This window comes from Xenopus laevis, chromosome 3L (genome assembly GCF_017654675.1).
Source record: "Xenopus laevis strain J_2021 chromosome 3L, Xenopus_laevis_v10.1, whole genome shotgun sequence".
NCBI classification, from domain to species: Eukaryota; Metazoa; Chordata; class Amphibia; order Anura; family Pipidae; genus Xenopus; species Xenopus laevis.
The window spans coordinates 95,042,364-95,060,374 of record NC_054375.1 but is presented as its reverse complement, the minus strand read 5'-3'; the positions used below and the strand labels follow the sequence as shown (position 1 = coordinate 95,060,374).

Here is an 18,011-nt window from a genome sequence, read left to right as displayed (position 1 = left end):
AAACGGCAAATGTGCTCACAGGAATTCAAATAAGTTTACATCAATTTATTTTTTGGGGTTAAGATTCATTTTTTTAATATACACATTTAAGGAAAGAAAGCTAATAAAGCTACAATACTGTATTCCAAGCGTGTTTATTAAGTTTTAAGCATGAAAGTAAAGTGGTACCTTTATATTTTAATATGTTATAGATGTCCTATGCTTTTCGACTGTTCTTCATTTTTTTTAATCATTTGCCTTTGCGTCTTTCAATTTTTTAAATGGGGGTCACTGACCCTAGCAGTCAAAACATTGTTACTCTTTGAGGCTACAATTTTTTTGTTATTGTAACTTTTGATTACTTATGCTACTATTAAAGGGCCCGGTCACCCTTTTTTTTAACCATGCCAGTCTAATAGAGACTACGCTCCAGTTGGGGGATACATGTCTTTTGTTTTTTAAAAAAAATATCCCCTCTAGGTCACCCGCACCAGGAGGGAGCTCCCAGTTGGCATCTTACATAGCGTGCATGCACACACCAATCGTTGTGGCGGCGCCATCCGGGACCCTTTCAGAAGAGACCTCAGAGGAAGTGCAGTGACACGAAATGCGTCAGACCTCAGACGCTGTTTTATCAGTGTATTAAGATGTGTTAATAAAGAAACCTTTTTTACATACAGTTTGAGAGCAAGCGATTTTTCTGAAAGGGTCCCGGAGTGCACCGCCACAACGATTGGTATGTGTGGTGAATACGTTCCTCTTAGTGTCGGACTCAGGGCAGCAGCACCTGGGTCACAACGCCGACAGATACGGGATTAACAAGGGAACCCATCAGGCCCGGACTGGCAATCTGTGCGTTCGGGCAAATGCCAGAGGGGCTGCTATAAGGTCCCATAGAAAGTCAGTATTTAGTGGGCTGTTTGGGCCTCTATGTGGGCTGATAGGGCCTCTGTGTACCTGAAATGCCATGGCCTATTTTAATTCTCAGTCTGGACCTGGAACCCATAATCTAGCACTGGATACATGTATATGTGTATTGCCAGTGTGTTACAACGTGCATGCACATTATAAGCAAGTCTCGTAAGATGACATCATGCACATGCCTCAGCATGGCCACCCACACCGAGAGCTCCCTCCTGGGTTTGAGTCCAATTCATTTGTCTGTGCCTGAGTCTGCTGTGGGAACCTAGGAGCTACTGCCACTGTCTGCGCCTAGAGGTACACTGTGCACAATTCACAAGAGGTGGCACGATGAACCCAGGAGGCATTGATTTTAATAAGCACTTTACATTCATCTTCTACTTTGAGTAATCTTTGATCTTTATTAATCTTTAATAATAGGGTATTATTCTGTATCTCTGTATAAGAAATCCTAGGGATTACTGACTATTGAGTAAATTGTAGTTTAGATCCCAAGTATAATTTAAGAAAATGAGAACAACGTCAAACTGGAAATCCCTGTTAAACCCTGATCTGGGTAAACTATTGTACAACAGAGTGTTAACTATGTACTACCTTTTCTAGGTTTTGCTTGTGATTTCATTTATTCTTTAGTCTTTTCCCAAAAAGTGTGACGTTTGTGACAGGATGGATAGGACCCAGGATTATTTTACATTGACGGCTAAACTTTTTAGTTTGGTGAATCATTAGGTCAGTGATCCATGGACCTTTTATTGAGAGGTGTTTCTTAATTTATTGGTGACACATTCTGTAGAAATAAATGTTTTAGGCTTATTTCATACACTGAAAGTAGAACCTACTTTTTGTAGATGCTTACAGATAGATTTTGTTGTTTACTCCTTTAAACAGTGATCCATGTAGGGCTATGGCACAGAACAAATTTTAATTTCAAACAGGAATTCAAATGCCACTCCCCACCCTTGATCATTTCCCACTGATATGAGTGGAAAGTGATGCATGCTATCGGCAAGAGCTGTCATCACCCAAAGTAAAAGTGCTGATATTTATGGTGATAAAGAGAGACCCACAGTACTTCCTGTACATGTCACTCACAAGCGATCCCTGGAAGATAGCTGTTTTTTTAATTCCCATCCCAAGTGAAAACCACAAAATATATCTACAAGTCTCAATTTTCTTTTACCCCCAATGCAGCATTCTTTCAGGACAAACAAATGGCAGTTGATCTTGTGTAATGTGCAAAGAGAACACTGTGCTTGCAGTCTGGTCCAAGTAGTACTGCAGACAAGAACCTTATAAACACAAACATCAAACATGTTAGACCAGGTTATGCAGTACCATAGCAATTTAAGGATTTAAAGGAGAACTAAAGCTTAACTAAAGAAGTAGGGTAGAAATGTTGTACATTATGTTTTGGGCTTCTGTACCAGCCCAAGGCAACCACAGCCCTTTAGTAAAGATCTGTGTCTCCAAAGATGCCCCAGTAGCTCCCCATCTTGTTTTATGCTTATCCACTGCACATGCTCTGTGCTGCTGTCACTTACTGAGTTCAGGGATCCACTCACAATATACAGTACACATAGAATATAAATTATCACAATATAAGGCTGGTTAGTAATTATTACAGATAATTACTACATGGCAGCACAGAAACCAGTGCAACTAGCACCAGAATTTAATAGTCAGCCCTGTAGCATCAGTTTATATTACAGGCAAACCTCACTTTCTGCTTGATAATTTGCAACAACCCCTAAGCTTAACTTCTCAATAGTGACGAGCGAATTTCCCCCGTTTTTGACGGCGACGCCCGTTTTTTTGACGCCGGCAAATTTTTGTTGCAGAATTTTCAAGGGCGTTTCGCAAATTTATTCGCTACAAATTCGCCGAGAATTCGCGTCTGCCGAATAAATTCGCCCATCACTACTTCTCAACAGCTGCTCAGAGCCCACTGAGCATGTGAGTGTCGCAGACACTGCCGGTATACATTGTGTTAATCAGTGGTGCCCAGCCTTTGTAGATAAGGGTTTACTTTTACTGTAACTATACTGAGATCTTCCAGTGTGCCATTAAATAACAATGGAAATTGTTTATTTTTCAATGGTGTATTTATAAAACACCAACATATTCTGCAGTTCTGTAATACAGAGGGGTATTCACATTAAACAAACAGATTACATACAAATAAAAAACGAATTCACTGCCCACATATACGCTAATGGTGAATTAAGCCTTAGTGGTATGCAGGGTAATTTATGAAGCCAAGGGAAGGTGCTATAGTAGGTTTTATTTTTCTATCCTTATTTGAGCAATGAAAAAGGTAAAGACTGCTAACAATACAATTCAATTCCATACAGTTTACTATAAAAAAAGATAATAGAGGGAATAATGTTCTCCCTACTGTAAAACGAAAGCATATTAGAAGACTTCCATTACAATATTATGACACAAAGCTAAAGGCTGTCTGCTTTAATACAGATCATTGGCATACAAGGTGACATTTAAAATCCTCATATTTTACAAAAGAGATACATTTACAAAAGAGATACACATTGAATGTGACACAAATTATATCATTAAGCACCAATTTTAAACAATGACATCACTAAGGGCTCTTGTGTATTATAGAATTATATTTACATTAACAAGATCATCTCTGAAGTAATAAAAAAAATAGAACGAGTAAGAGAAAGGATCGAAGAGGATGATGTAATGAAGTTATTTTTGACAATGCTCTGTTTCTAGTGACCAACTGAAGGCCTACTGGTATGTCAATATTTACTCATTGTTTTCTGCCACTTAGATTTTCTGTTTTACTTAGTAGTTCTTTCTTTTCTTTTCTACCAAATAGGACATCTAGTGGTAGTTACTGGTAACAACACAGCTTTGTGGGATCCCAGGGGATCTCAGGGATCCCAGATTCTTTCAAATTTGTCAATGCTTGTCTGAATAGGTAGGTCAATTTGTACAGTTCCAATTGTGCGTTAACCAGGTTTTTCCAATGATGAATGCGGAGAGTTCATCCATGCATGGCAATAGTCTTTTTCCCATAAAACAAAAGAAGTCTCAGTAGAACTCTAGTACAATTCAAGGGGGCCAATGAGTGCACTAGTGCAAGTAATCACACTCTAGGATCTAGGATTCTTGGGAGACATAGCTCCTCTGCCATGAAGGCTGTAATTTGTGACCAAAACAACTGTATATATATATATATTCCAATATTAAATGCATAAACGTGCCTGACTCCCTGTTATATCTTAAACAGTTCGGGGAGGCCAGTTTCCCCATGAGGTGTGGTTTTACCAGGGTATGGTACGTTTGATGCAGGATTTTAAAGTGTACAAGTCTGTCCCTAGCGCTTGCAAGGGGTCCCTGCATGGTGTCCGCTATTTCTTCCTACTCCTCCACATCCAAGGGAGGTGTAATAGTTTCCAATTTTAGTTTCACCCATGGGAGCAGATCATATATTTTACCTATCAGTGCCATATATAGACAGGACATTTGTTTCTTTTTGGATGGGTTTAATAGGGAGTTTTCAAGTGTTGTGGTTTACTCTGGAATTGTGCCTGAAAGGCATGATTATGCGTATAAGGGTATATTTGCTAGTTCTTCTTTCAACACCATCTGTGGTCTTGTAATAAAAGTACCGTCCTGCAGAAGGTGCTTGAGTCCCTTAACCCCTGCACCTGCCCATAGCGACACATTTGGTAGGTTTTGGAAGTGGGCTAGTGAACTATTAAACCATAGAGGGGACTCTGGTGGTATATCATTTGAGTGTGGGTCAACTAACTTCTCTGTCTGGTCCCTTGCTTTCTTTGTGGTGCTAACACTGGAATTAGTTTTTAGGTTTTATGTCTTTTCTCGGTCTGTACAGAGCATTTTAAAGCCCCTCTATTGAGTCAAAGTATAGTATAGAGCTTCAAGTAACATGGCTGGATTATCAGCCTCAAAGTGTAGCCAAGTGTGCGCATGGCACAGTTGAGCCACCAAGTAGTACAAATGGCATTTTGGGGCTGCCAACCCTAATTTTGAGATTGGTGCTTTTAGGGTATTGTGTGACAGTGTGGGGTTTTTGTGGGTCCATATGAAAGGGAAGATAATATTATTTATGTGTACGTTGAAATAGTGTTTTTGGTATTCCTATGGGTGTGTTACATAATATATATGTGATCTTAGGTAGGTATATAATTTTTATTATATTTATCCTTCCTATAAGGGATAGGGGCAATTTATCCCAGTATGTTAGGACTTAAGATAGTTCTTGTATTATTGGCTGGAGGTTGTGTTCAATGAACGATAAGGGGGATTTTTCGATAATAATTCCGAGGTATTTAAATTAGTTCACTATCTGTAGTGGGCAGTCTGGGGGTAGCGTTATATGGATATGTTCATCTAGTGGGAGAATTTGAGACTTACTCTAATTGATAAGAAGTCCGGAGTACTTCCCAAACTCGGTTATTATTTGAAGTGCAAACTTCAAAGAGGCTTCACCATCACCTAAATAAAGGAGTGTGGCGTCCGCATATAGTGATATCCTTTGATCAGTGATTTTATAGCCAAGGCCTGTAATCTGTGGGGATGTTCTGATTCATATGGTGAGTGTCTCTATGGCTAGGGAAAACAGTATCGGGGATAGGGGACAGCACTGTCGCGTACCTCTGTGGAAGGGAAAGGAGTCAGAGTATATACCATTAACTTTGATTTGGGCTTTAGGTTCTTTGTATAGTAATTGAGTCCATTTTAGTATGCTGGGGCCAAATTCCATTGCATTTAGCACCCCCATAAGCAGGCCCGGACTGGCAATCTGTGGGTTCTGGCAAATGCCAGAGGGGCTGCTATAAGGTCCCATAGAAAGTCAGTATTTAGTGGGCTGGTGGGGGCTGTTTGGGCCTCTGTGTGGGCTGATTGGGCCTCTGTGTACCTAAAATGGCAGGGCCTATTTTAATTCTCAGTCCGGACCTGCCCATAAGTACTCCCATTCAATGGAGTCAAAGGCCTTAGCGGTGTCTAGGGACACCACCAGCCTTGACCCAGCATTGTTATGAACCACTTGCAGATTTAGGAACAGTCTGCGCAAATTTGTCTGTCATTTTGCCCGGCATATGGACTGGTCTATGTCTATTAGGGATGAGAGGACTGTGGCTAGCCGATTGGCTAGCACCTTTGCCCCAATCTTAATTTCAGCATTTAACAAAGATATGGGGCGGTAGGAGTCACATTTAAGTGGGTCCTTACCAGGCTTAGGAATTACTATTATAATGGCCTCAGTAGTGTATGGTGGTAGCTCAAATTTGTCAAATGTTGAGTTGTAAAGTTTTAGTAGTTTGGGAACTACAAATTTCATGTTATGCCGGTACCAGTCAATCGGCAGCCCATCAATGCCCAAAGTCTTTTGTAGTGGCATTTGGAGTAACGCTTGTGCTATCTCGTATTCTGTGATAGGTGAGTCTAGATATACTGTAATCTCTGATCTATCTCTAGTTTTGGGAATTGGATGCTCTTAAGATATCCGTCTAGTTCTTGGGCCTCATATTGCTGTCTAGATGTGTACAGGTATACATTTCCATTTTAAGGTTCTTTGCACCTACTGCTATTTTTCTGTTTAGGGGTGTTAGTACCTAAACAAGGAAAAAAAACCAAGGACATGAATGAAAAGTGCTTAAATGGACTTAAAATTGTGCATAATTATTTTAGTCCATTCACAAAGGTATTTGTGCCTATTCAACCTGAAGCAAGGGCAATGCAACACTTCAGCCTGCTCTGATAAACAGCATGCAATTTTGCACAGCACAAGGGTACCCTGAAATTAACACCTGTAATTCTAGGGTTTCCTTAGTGGGTTGTGCCAATACACACACTTGACTTAAGTGGATTCACCATTCACACACAAATGGATGTTAATCCTGAACTATTTTTGTGAACTACAAACAAGTTGTGGTCCATGTGATTTAGTGGCCAAATGCAAGGGGAATGGGCGGGGGAGACATGGTGATTTACATCACAATTTGCATTTTGCACACTGATCTTTATTTATTTATGAGCCCTAAAATGTCAGTTACAAGTACAAAAATATTTTTTTGTACTTGAGACTTAATAGTACAATTTGGTTGTGTGGTCTGGAAAGTACAGGAATAGAGATATCATAAAGGTGGCCATACACGGGCTGATAAAAGCTGCCGGCAGACTGTGTCGGCAGCTTATTGGCCCGTGTATGCGGGCCCCCGACGGGCTTCCCCGATCGAGATCTGGCCGAAAGTCTTTCACTTTCTTAATGTGTTTTATGTACTTTTTTCAGTGGTACAGGTAGACAACAAATAAATGTTAGGGCCCCCAAAATTGATGAAGTTGACTCTTTTTACTGATATATATTTATATATCAGTAATGATAAAAATTAAATTAAAAAAAAAAAAAAATATATATATATATATATACTTGTCTGCAGGCAGCCGCACTCGGATCCGGATTTGGTGATTGTGGGTGCTGGTTCAAATATTATGTATAAAATTTCACATAGAGCCGCACACCAATTTCTTCATAAATCAAGTGATATTTATTTGCATAGATTCGTTTTCCAACGTTTCGGCCCTCTTTAGGGCCTTTATCAAGGATATATATATATATATATATATATGAAGCAAAAAAACTTCCGCAAACATAGGTCTTGATAAGTGAAAAAAAGATGGTAGATTTATTTCAACGTTTCGGCTTACAAACTCAAGCCGTCATCAGGATGACGGAAGTTTTTTTGCTTTATAGATATGAATTTTTGTTCTAGCACCTAGGCATCACCATGGCTATCTGAGTGCACCTATCTAGTTATATGTCTATATATATATATATATATATATATATATTTTTTTTTTTTTTTTTCATGGACAGCACCATCTTCCATTAAGCTACCCAGTAGCTGCCCCCTGTGCATGGAAATCCAATGTATTTAAAAAAGGTGTATTATCACATAGAATGTACAACCAGTTTAACCCTGCCAAATGAAACCCAGCATCCATACACACACACACACACACACACTGACCCCTCCATACACTCACTGTATATTAATTGTAACTTTTAGTATCACAATAGCATTGGATATTATGTTTGTCCAAGAAATCATCCAAGCCACTCTTAAAAACATTAACAGAATCAGCCATCACAACATCACCCGGCAGTGCATTTCTACAATCTCATTGTCCTCACTGTGAAGAACCACCTATGCTGCTTCAAATGCAAGTTATTTTTCTCTAGTCTTAAGGGATGGACTCTGGTGTGGTGATATTTCTTTATGGGTAAAAATGCTATTTGTCTATAATGTCCTCTAATGTACTCGTAAAGTATAATCATGTCCCTTCGCAAGCGTCTGTTTTTCCAGAGAAAACAACCCCAACCATGACAGTCTGCCGTTATAAATTAAATCTTCCATCCCATTAACTAGTTTAGTTGCACGAAACTGCACTGCTTACTCCAGTTGAGGCCTTACCAGGGATCTATAAAGAGGCAAAATTATGTTTTCACTGCTTGAGTTAATGGTCTTTTTATGCAAAGCAGTACTATATTTGCTTAAGGAGCCACAGAAGGACATTGCCTGGAATTAGACAACTTGTTTTATTACAAAAAACCTAGATCCTTCTCAATTAAGGAAACCCTCATCACACTGCCATTTAGTGTATAACTTGCATTTATATTATTTCTGCCAAAGTGCATAATCTTGCATTTATCAACATTGAACCTCATTTTCCAGTTTGCTGCCCAGTTTTCCAATTTAGTCAAATCACACTGCAAAGTGGCAGCATCCTGCATGGAACTTATAGTTCTGCAAAATTTAGTATCATCAGCAAATATAGAAATAGTAGTTTCAATGCCCACCTCCAGGTCGTTAGGCCTGACTTTACATTCTAATTTGCAATAATTTGCTCCATTTTTTCTGGTCCCCTAAAACAGGGGTTCTACCCTATTAACTACCAAAAGAGAGTAGAACATATTTCCCAAAATGTATATATGGGCTCATGCTGAACATTGGATTATCAAAAATTATTTCCCATGAGTTACTAATTTAGTGAAATTTTACAAGAACCACAGTAGTGACTGTAACATCACCACTTGGTGGCAGTAACATACTATGTAGAATCTCATTCCTTTGCTGCCATCATACTTAGAAAAGACACAAAATACGTGGGTGAATATGTATCAGAGTGTGTCTGTTTTTCTCCTTTGTGAATGTGATCTCCAAGTCCACTATTAACTAATCCAATGCAAAAAATAGCAGCTGGCTTTATTTAATGGTATCATTATGTACCAATTATAATCCCAACCTAATGCTGGCTAGGCTTCTCAAACAGTTCTTATATTGCTATTGCACTCACTAAGGGGTGTCAGTTGTGGGATTATATTTCCAAGAATAATTCTGACACTGTGGCAATTTGATAAAAAAAAACATTGTATCCTGACGCGCTTTGGATCGTGGAGATACATAGTCATAGGCCTATGACTACATATTTCCACGATACGAAACGCGTCAGGATTCGATGTTTTTAAACTGCTGAAATAAAAGTTGTTTTTACTTACATGAGTGGAGTCCGGAGTGCTTGCCAATTTTCTCAACTGTGGCAATCTGCCTTTAGAAGGGCCTTTCAAATGTGTAAAATTTGCTGTAAATTCATCATGTAATTAGATCGACAAATACCTCCCGGTATAGTACTTTTAGGACGCTTACTGTAATGAACATATGCTCCGTTTATAATGGCGAAAGGTATACAAAAATATCGTGGCACAGCCCTGTGAAGGTGATCACACTGGTGGCTAATAAAAGGGCAACCAAGTTTGCAGGGGCGATCCTGGCCCCTTCGCCGCCTGAGGCAGCAGCAGTTGCTGCTGCTCCCCCTCCCCCAGAAATTCGCTCTTAAAGTACTAGGAGCAGCATTTTTGCTGCCCCTGGTACCTAGTGGGGGGCTGCCGCCTGAGGCGACAGCCTCAACCTGCCTCATTGGCGAAGCACCCCTGCAAGTTTGCGAGTTTTACTTTGAAAGTAGCAAGTTGCAGGTAAAACGTATAATGAAACAACAGAATTCTTAATGAATCAGATGAAAATTGAGCGTAGGACTGGCCAGATATGGGATGACTTTGACGCAGTTGGCCAGCTTAAATAAATTGCAATATATAGACAAACAATCCCTGTCTTGTTTATAGGGTAAGGCATTTTTTAGTAGCAGTATGCACAAAATGTCTCAATGTCTTAAATATATTGATAATGGATTGAGTGCAGAGGACCTTTTGTATTTGTCTACACGACTCTACAAGAAAGAACCCCATGACCATTAAACTGAAGGATTAAGATGAATTTCCATGAGTATCTAGGAGAGTAAGTAGGCATATTCCCTAAATTTCACCCAAACATGCCTTTGCTTTGGGTCTCACTAGGGGGCCACAGCACTAGAATCTCAACCTTTAATGGGAAGTGTCACTGTAACACTAACTACGGTCACAGTAAACTCTTAGTTATTTTGATATTAAAACCAATTACATTTATGTTTGTCTAATTTCTCAAAACATATGAAAAAATGTAGTTTAAAGATTTACTAAATGTAATTAATGTAAACTCTTTAATTGCTTTTGGTATTATTGGATTGGGGTACCCAGGGTACACAGGAAAACCTGAGCCAAACCCCACAACCCCAGCTGCCTTGGCTACACTCATTTAGATGCACTAGTTAGGAAACAGAAATTGACTTTCTATGGCAGGCAGGAAAGACAGGGCTGGCCTGGGCTCTGCATCCAACAAGAGATTTATCTGGTGTCACGCAGGGTATTGCAGATTTATACACCGCAACTAATCACTTGTAAGGGCCATTGCCCTTAAAAGTGAAAGCTTTGAATCTAAAGAGTGTTTCTGTGTATCAGAGAGCAGTCATGTAACTGCCATATTTAAGTGCGTTTCCTTTCTCTGGGACCTCTCTCTCTCTCTCTCATGCTGTGATGTGGAAGCTGGCCTGTTCCCACACCCCTCATTCCAATACTGGCTCCAAGTATTGCACGCCTTTATCAGTACATCAGACACCATGTGATCGTGCTTTCTCTCTAAAAAAAAAAAACATGTCTTTTATGCAGGCAAATGTACATGTAGGTCAAACAATTAAAATTATATAGACCAAACAAAATTATATTTCCATTGTTCATATATGGTATTGGTATATCTCTTTCCATTATTCCACTTATATATGTGTTTACATCAAAATTAGTTACAAATTCTAAATTATGCATACCTCCCAACATTTTGGAAATAAAAAGGACAAAAAAGTTTGCGCATGTAGTTGGCAGGTTATGAAAGTTTGAACATATTTCTGTGTTTTTTTTCCAGTTATTACAGTTTTGCTAATGAAGATGAATTGTACTTTAAGCTGCGAGTCTAACTTTTCCTAAGGGACCTGTTATTTTATATTGTTATAATTACTTATTTGCTTATCTAGAAAACATTACTGATGAGTGTATGTGATCAGTGTTGTAACTAAAATGTAGGGATGCACCGAATCCACTATTCAGCCAAACCCCCGAATCCTTTGAGAAAGTTTCAGCCGAATACCGAACCAAATCCTAATTTGCATACATGCATACCTCCCAACTGTCCCTTTTCAGAGGGAGAGTCCCTCTTTTGACAGCTCAACCTGCAGTCCCTCATTTGTACTGGAAAGTCCCTATTTTCTCTGCACTGAACATCCAGAAAAAGAAACAAAGTTTATAACTTAATTGGCTTTTGACAGAGAGCCCAGAACAGCTAACGGGTGTAAATAAGATACTTTGTAATAATTTTGAGATTAGAAAATAAGTTATTGTAACAGTTTAGATAAGGAGAAATATATTCATAACTTTCATAACCTGCCAAATTTTGTAAAATGAACATGGAATTTAAGGGGTGTGGCCACTAAAATGGGCGTGGTCAAAAAATTTGCCGGGCTACACGTGCCAAATTTCTTATGAATGTTATACCTGAGTAAGGGCTCTGTCCTGATATGTTTTGCTACAGTTAATTTCTTATTATTACAGAAAAAAAAAAAAGCAAATCATTCAAAAATAAGATTAGCAAAAAGCTGGTTTCTGTATAATAGATCTCATACCAGTAATTAAAGGATTGGGCTTATAGCTAGAGATAGGGTTGCCACTTGTGTGGTTTCAAGCTGGGCATCAACACTTTAAAACGTTGCAAAAACTAGATAGAAATCCAGCCAGTTGCAATAGTCTTGCCAGGGTGTCATAACTCCAGGGTCAGACTGGGGGGTCCAGGGCCCACCGGGACTCGTGTCCAGGGCTGCTGTCCCTCTGGACCCCCTACTGCACCGCAAATTGTTTTTTAGGGCCAGGAGATCGGGGAGGGGGTCTGCACCGGCGGGGCCCATGAGGGCCGGGGCCCACAAGTTTTTTTTTTCTGTTTCCCGCTGGGCCAGTCCAACCCTGCATAACTTCACCAACATCATTGTGCCCACTATGTCAGCATGCCTGTTTCTACATCACTACCCCACCCCCAATGCTATCTGCCCTGCCCCCCCCCCCTTTCGGGTTTAGCCATCAGCAAAGGTGACACTGGCAACCTAACCCTGCACCTGAACTAAGGGGGTGTGTTGAAAGTGGGGAATATGCACATTTATCACAGCACACCATAAGAAGCTATGTATTGTTTAGATACATTCACTTTACAAGGTTGGTGTGAAGGATGTGCAGTCCCCACCTGCAGAGGGGGCGGGGGGCAATGGAACCAACCAGCGCTCAAATAAAGAACGAACCATTTACTAAGCTGCCATAAAAAGCGGCACTCTACAAAAAAGTTGTAATAAATAAACCACTTCTGCGCATTCTTCAGAGGCTGCTACACACAGATCTTGTAAATGCACAGTACAGCTTGCGATACGTGGACACTGTGCGCTGCAACCATTTATTACCAGTACTTATGTGTGTGTGAGCTAAGCTGCCATTATCTTATTTGCTCAGCGTTACGTATTCATGCCGTCAGTAAGTGCAGTGGGACACATGGTTAAATAGCCCCGCCCTTCGACCTAGAGAAACACAAGCCAAAGGCTTAACTACCCAGTTTGCCACGCCCACGCGAGGGCACAACAACCAGGTTTACGCAGGGCGGGTTATCCTTCCTTGGCATCGACCAACGTGCCCTCCTCCTGACCCTATGCAGTACTCCGCCCAGTCATTTCGGCTCCACCCCACGACCCTGCCCAGATTCGGTCATGCGCAGTCCCTGGCCCGGCTGGCAGGAAACATGGCGGCCACGGGACGAGTTTGGGGCTAAGGAAGCGGCCCGGAGAACGGGGTGACATGGCGAGACTAGCGGATTACTTCCTGGTCGTGGGGTACGACCTGACCAAAAGAGGTGAGAGGGGCGGGCCTGAGGAGTATTGATGAAATTGATATTTGTGGAATTAGGGAGGGGTTGAAGACCCGGGACTGTGGAGGGTGAGCTATTTAGTCCGAGGGAAGCAGGGATGCGAACACTCCGACCTCTCAGCTTTCCGAAAATGATCGTTGCTTTCCATTCGAATTGATGTAGAGCGTGCTTTAGGATTATAGGGATATGGCTGGAAAGCCGCAGGAGGTCCAGAGCTGGCCATGTTCGCTGAATACAGAGCTGCGGGGGATTGGGGTTATTTACAGGCACTATTTGTTGTGCCTCCATACTGTGTATGTGGGAAATGGAGGGGGCAGTGGGTGGGACAGCCTCTGCTTATGTCATTGCTGAACTACAGTTTGAATCATTTCTCCAAATGACAAAAGGGGTGACACTTATATTCCAAGCACAGCTAGTTGGGGTCCCTCTGCTCCTCAACTCAGTCTGTGCTGTGGCTCTCCACTGGATGAACTAGCACAGCCATCCATAGCTTAATGGAATATCTGATTGATAGTTGGGGCTTCATAAATGGAATAGCTCTGTGTTGTCTTTTACTAAGTCTTAAGAGAACAAAGCAAGTGTGTTGTTCCCATCCTATTAGCCACATAATTCTTTAGCTTTTCCCTATAACCTGCAGCTCTACAAATTAAAATAAAAACTAAGGATGCACCGAATCCAGGATTCGGTTCGGGATTCGGCCTTTTTCACAGGATTCAGATTCGGCCGAATCCTTCTGCCAGGCCAAACAGAATCGGAATCCTAATTTGCATATGTAAATTAGGGATGTGAGGGAAATCGTCTGACTTTGAAAAAACAAGGAAGTAAAAAGTGTATACCTCTTCCCACCCTTAATTTACATATGCAAATTAGGATTTGGATTCAGTTCGGTATTTGGACAAATTTTTCACGAAGGATTCGGGGGTTCAGCCAAATCCAAAATAGTGGATTTGGTGCATCCCTAAAAAAAGCAAAAAACGCTCCATATACCGCTATGGGAGGCCAATCCCCACAGTGTGCCATCTAAAAATATTCACCTGTAGTTGCCATGGGATTACATGGACGCAGACCAGTTGGGGGAGAAATGTATGTTTAGCTTGATGTGGTCCTCAACCTATGGGATTTATACTCAGATCACCGGATATCTGTTGGAAGCAATATTCTGTGAGCAAGTTCAAGCATTGCTGATAATATATATAAATATATATTACTTGTTACAAAGAGTAGAAAACAAAAAGTATAGAGATACAGCTGTTAAAATTATTTGAATGTAGAGAACATATATTGTACAGTTCTTTCAATGGATATATGACTAATGTATTAAAAGAGTAAACAGAATATAGACTCCTCCCAAGAGGGAGTCATTGATTCAACAGAGATAGATAGTGCTACTCTTGTTTGTTTTCTTGCTTTTATTACAGTCCTATATCATTGCCTCTGCTTGAAAGGAATATATTGTACTATTGCACAATTTGAATTCTCTTTGTTTTCAGCTATGTTGAGCTAAAGTGTTGAGGGATACTGATTTGGAGGCATGGTCACTTTGTATATTTAATGTACTGTTAAATGTCTTATGGCAAAAGCCGCTCTTAGTGAGCAATCCAGGAGCTTCGTGTAAAACATTCTGAAATGTATCTTATCAAAAGGCACTGCTTATTATGAGCAAAGGATGTAACCGACACCAGCAGCTGTATTTAGTGCTTGCTCTATTTTCAAGAACACGTTGGTTTTATTGGCTTTTTAATGCCATAAATACTTGAATACTGCGCTGTAATAACTCTAATATATTGTTCTGTTTTCTCATCTACAAAGTAGTGCTTTATAGTGATTTATGTTTGATTTCATTTTACGCTTAAAGCTTCAATCATTTTTAGAGTGCTTGATAGATTAAAGGGGTGGTTCACCTTCAGGTTAACTTTTAGTATGTTATAGAATGGCAAATTCTTTTCAATTGGTCACATATTTTTTTTATAATTTATTAATTATTTGCCTTCTTCTCTTGACTCTTTCTAGCTTTCAAAAAGTGGTTACTGACCCGTCTAAAAACAAATGCTCTCTAAAGCTACAATTTTATTGTTATTGCTACTTTTTATTACTCATATTTCTGTTCCGACCCTCCCCTATAAATATTTTATATTCTCATTCAAATCAATGCATGGTTGCTAGGGTAATTTGGACCCTGGCAACCAGACTGCTGACATTGCAAACTGGAATGGTGCTGAATAAAAAGCTAAATAACTCAAAAACCACAAATAATAAAAAATGAAAACCAATAGCAAATTATCTTAGAATACCAGTCTCTGCATTATACTAAAAGTCAACTCAAAGTTGAACAACACCTTTAAGGAATAACATTATTAATGTTATTCTGTGTTGTGTATTATCAATTCCTCTGTTATTTCTGCACATGGCTGTGTGCTATGGTTTCTTCTATAGAAAGGCTTTGTAGTGCACGTAAAAAAATTGTACCAAAGTGTGTGTATGTGGTCCTTACATTGTAAGGTTTGTTGGATAGGTACTGGTATGGACAAGAAAGCCTTTTTGCAATATACAGTATATTGAAATTTCTGTTCCACCCAAGCCCCCCATGGTGCAAATAATATATAATTTAACATTTAAAAAGAAAGATACATAAATAACTACAGAATAAAAAAATGCCTGTCCGTTTATACTGTATTATGCAAATTATAAGCAGTCATTTACCTACTGATATGCCGTGCAGATGCAATCGCCACATTTTATAGCTCCATTTTAGCTGTTTTTTCCTCATAATTCCAGAATCGTTGCATCCGTGAGGGGCAAACAATCCTGGCATACATGTGGAGGATGTGTAGACATGAATTGTTCACAGTTGTGCTGAAAAATTCAGATGCCATCACTTTCATTGCTCGGCATTAGAATGATGTATGCTAGATTCGTTAGGTGCAACTTGTCAGATCACAGGTCTCTGTGCTTAGTATGGATGAGCAAAATGTATATTAGACTCAAATGTATAGAAAATTTGTACGGTTTGAAAAAAGTTGCGCAAAAATTATAATATAATATAATTTTTTTCCGTTTTGCAAATTTTCAGTGAAGCGAAACAGCTCAGATTAGCCTATCAGGCCTTAAAGGGATACTGTCATGGGAAAAAATTTTTTTTTCAAAATGAATCAGTTAATAGTGCTGCTCCAGCAGAATTCTGCACTGAAATCCATTTGTCAAAAGAGCAAACAGATTTTTTTATATTCAATTTTGAAATCTGACATGGGGCTAGACATTTTGTCAATTTCCCAGCTGCCCAAGTCATGTGACTTGTGCTCTGAGAAACTTCAATCACTCTTTACTGCTGTACTGCAAGTTGGAGTGATATCACCCCCTCCCTTTCCCCCCCCCCAGCAGACAAACAAAAGAACAGTGGGAAGGTAACCAGATAACATAGTTACATAGTTACATAGTTACATAGTTAAATTGGGTTGAAAAAAGACAAAGTCCATCAAGTTCAACCCCTCCAAATGAAAACCCAGCATCCATACACACACCCCTCCCTACTTTTAATTAAAATTCTATATACCCATACCTATATTAACTATAGAGTTTAGTATCACAATAGCCTTTAATATTATGTCTGTCCAAAAAATCATCCAAGCCATTCTTAAAGGCATTAACTGAATCAGCCATCACAACATCACCGGCAGTGCATTCCACAACCTCACTGTCCTGACTGTGAAGAACCCTCTACGTTGCTTCAAATGAAAGTTCTTTTCTTCTAGTCTAAAGGGGTGGCCTCTGGTACGGTGATCCACTTTATGGGTAAAAAGGTCCCCTGCCATTTGTCTATAATGTCCTCTAATGTACTTGTAAAGTGTAATCATGTCCCCTCGCAAGCGCCTTTTTTCCAGAGAAAACAACCCCAACCTTGACAGTCTACCCTCATAATTTAAGTCTTCCGTCCCTCTAACCAATTTAGTTGCACGTCTCTGCACTCTCTCCAGCTCATTTATATCCCTCTTAAGGACTGGAGTCCAAAACTGAACTGCATACTCCAGATGAGGCCTTACCAGGGACCTATAAAGAGGCATAATTATGTTTTCATCCCTTGAGTTAATGCCCTTTTTTATGCAAGACAGAACTTTATTTGCTTTAGTAGCCACAGAATGACACTGCCCAGAATTAGACAACGTGTTATCTACAAAGACCCCTAGATCCTTTTCATTTAAGGAAACTCCCAACACATTGCCATTTAGTGTATAACTTGCATTTATATTATTTTTGCCAAAGTGCATAACCTTGCATTTATCAACATTGAACCTCATTTTCCAGTTTGCTGCCCAGTTTTCCAGTTTAGACAGATCACTTTGCAAAGTGGCAGCATCCTGCATGGAACCTATAGTTCTGCACAATTTAGTATCATCTGCAAAAATAGAAACAGTACTTTCAATGCCCACCTCCAGGTCATTAATAAACAAGTTGAAAAGCAAGGGACCTAGTACAGAGCCCTGCGGTACTCCACTAACAACACTGGTCCAATTAGAAAATGTTCCATTTACCACCACTCTTTGTAGTCTATCTTTTAGCCAGTTCGCTATCCAGGTACAAATACTATGTTCCAGGCCAACATTCCTTAATTTAACCAGTAACCTTTTGTGTGGCACTGTATCAAATGCTTTAGCAAAGTCTAAGTAAATCACATCCACTGCCATCCCAGAATCGAGGTCTCTACTTACATTCTCGTAAAAAGAAATTAAGTTAGTCTGG

The 18,011-nt window shown here is 39.8% G+C and overlaps 1 protein-coding gene across 10 annotated transcripts in view; it reads left to right on the top strand.

Annotated features, from left to right (window-relative positions):
- Positions 1-13,036: 13,036 nt before the first annotated feature.
- Positions 13,037-18,011, top strand: part of sbf1.L (SET binding factor 1 L homeolog) — an 81,821-nt gene continuing 76,846 nt past the window's right edge. For 2 of the 10 annotated variants that reach the window (XM_041586621.1, XM_018252821.2), the window contains exon 1: positions 13,040-13,262. In XM_041586621.1, coding sequence (XP_041442555.1) covers positions 13,208-13,262 — 55 coding nt within the window. In that variant the 5' untranslated portion in view covers positions 13,040-13,207. Of the gene's footprint in view, positions 13,263-18,011 lie in introns of all 10 variants that reach the window. The other 8 variants (XM_041586623.1, XM_041586626.1, XM_041586620.1 and 5 more) reach the window with 8 other exon arrangements.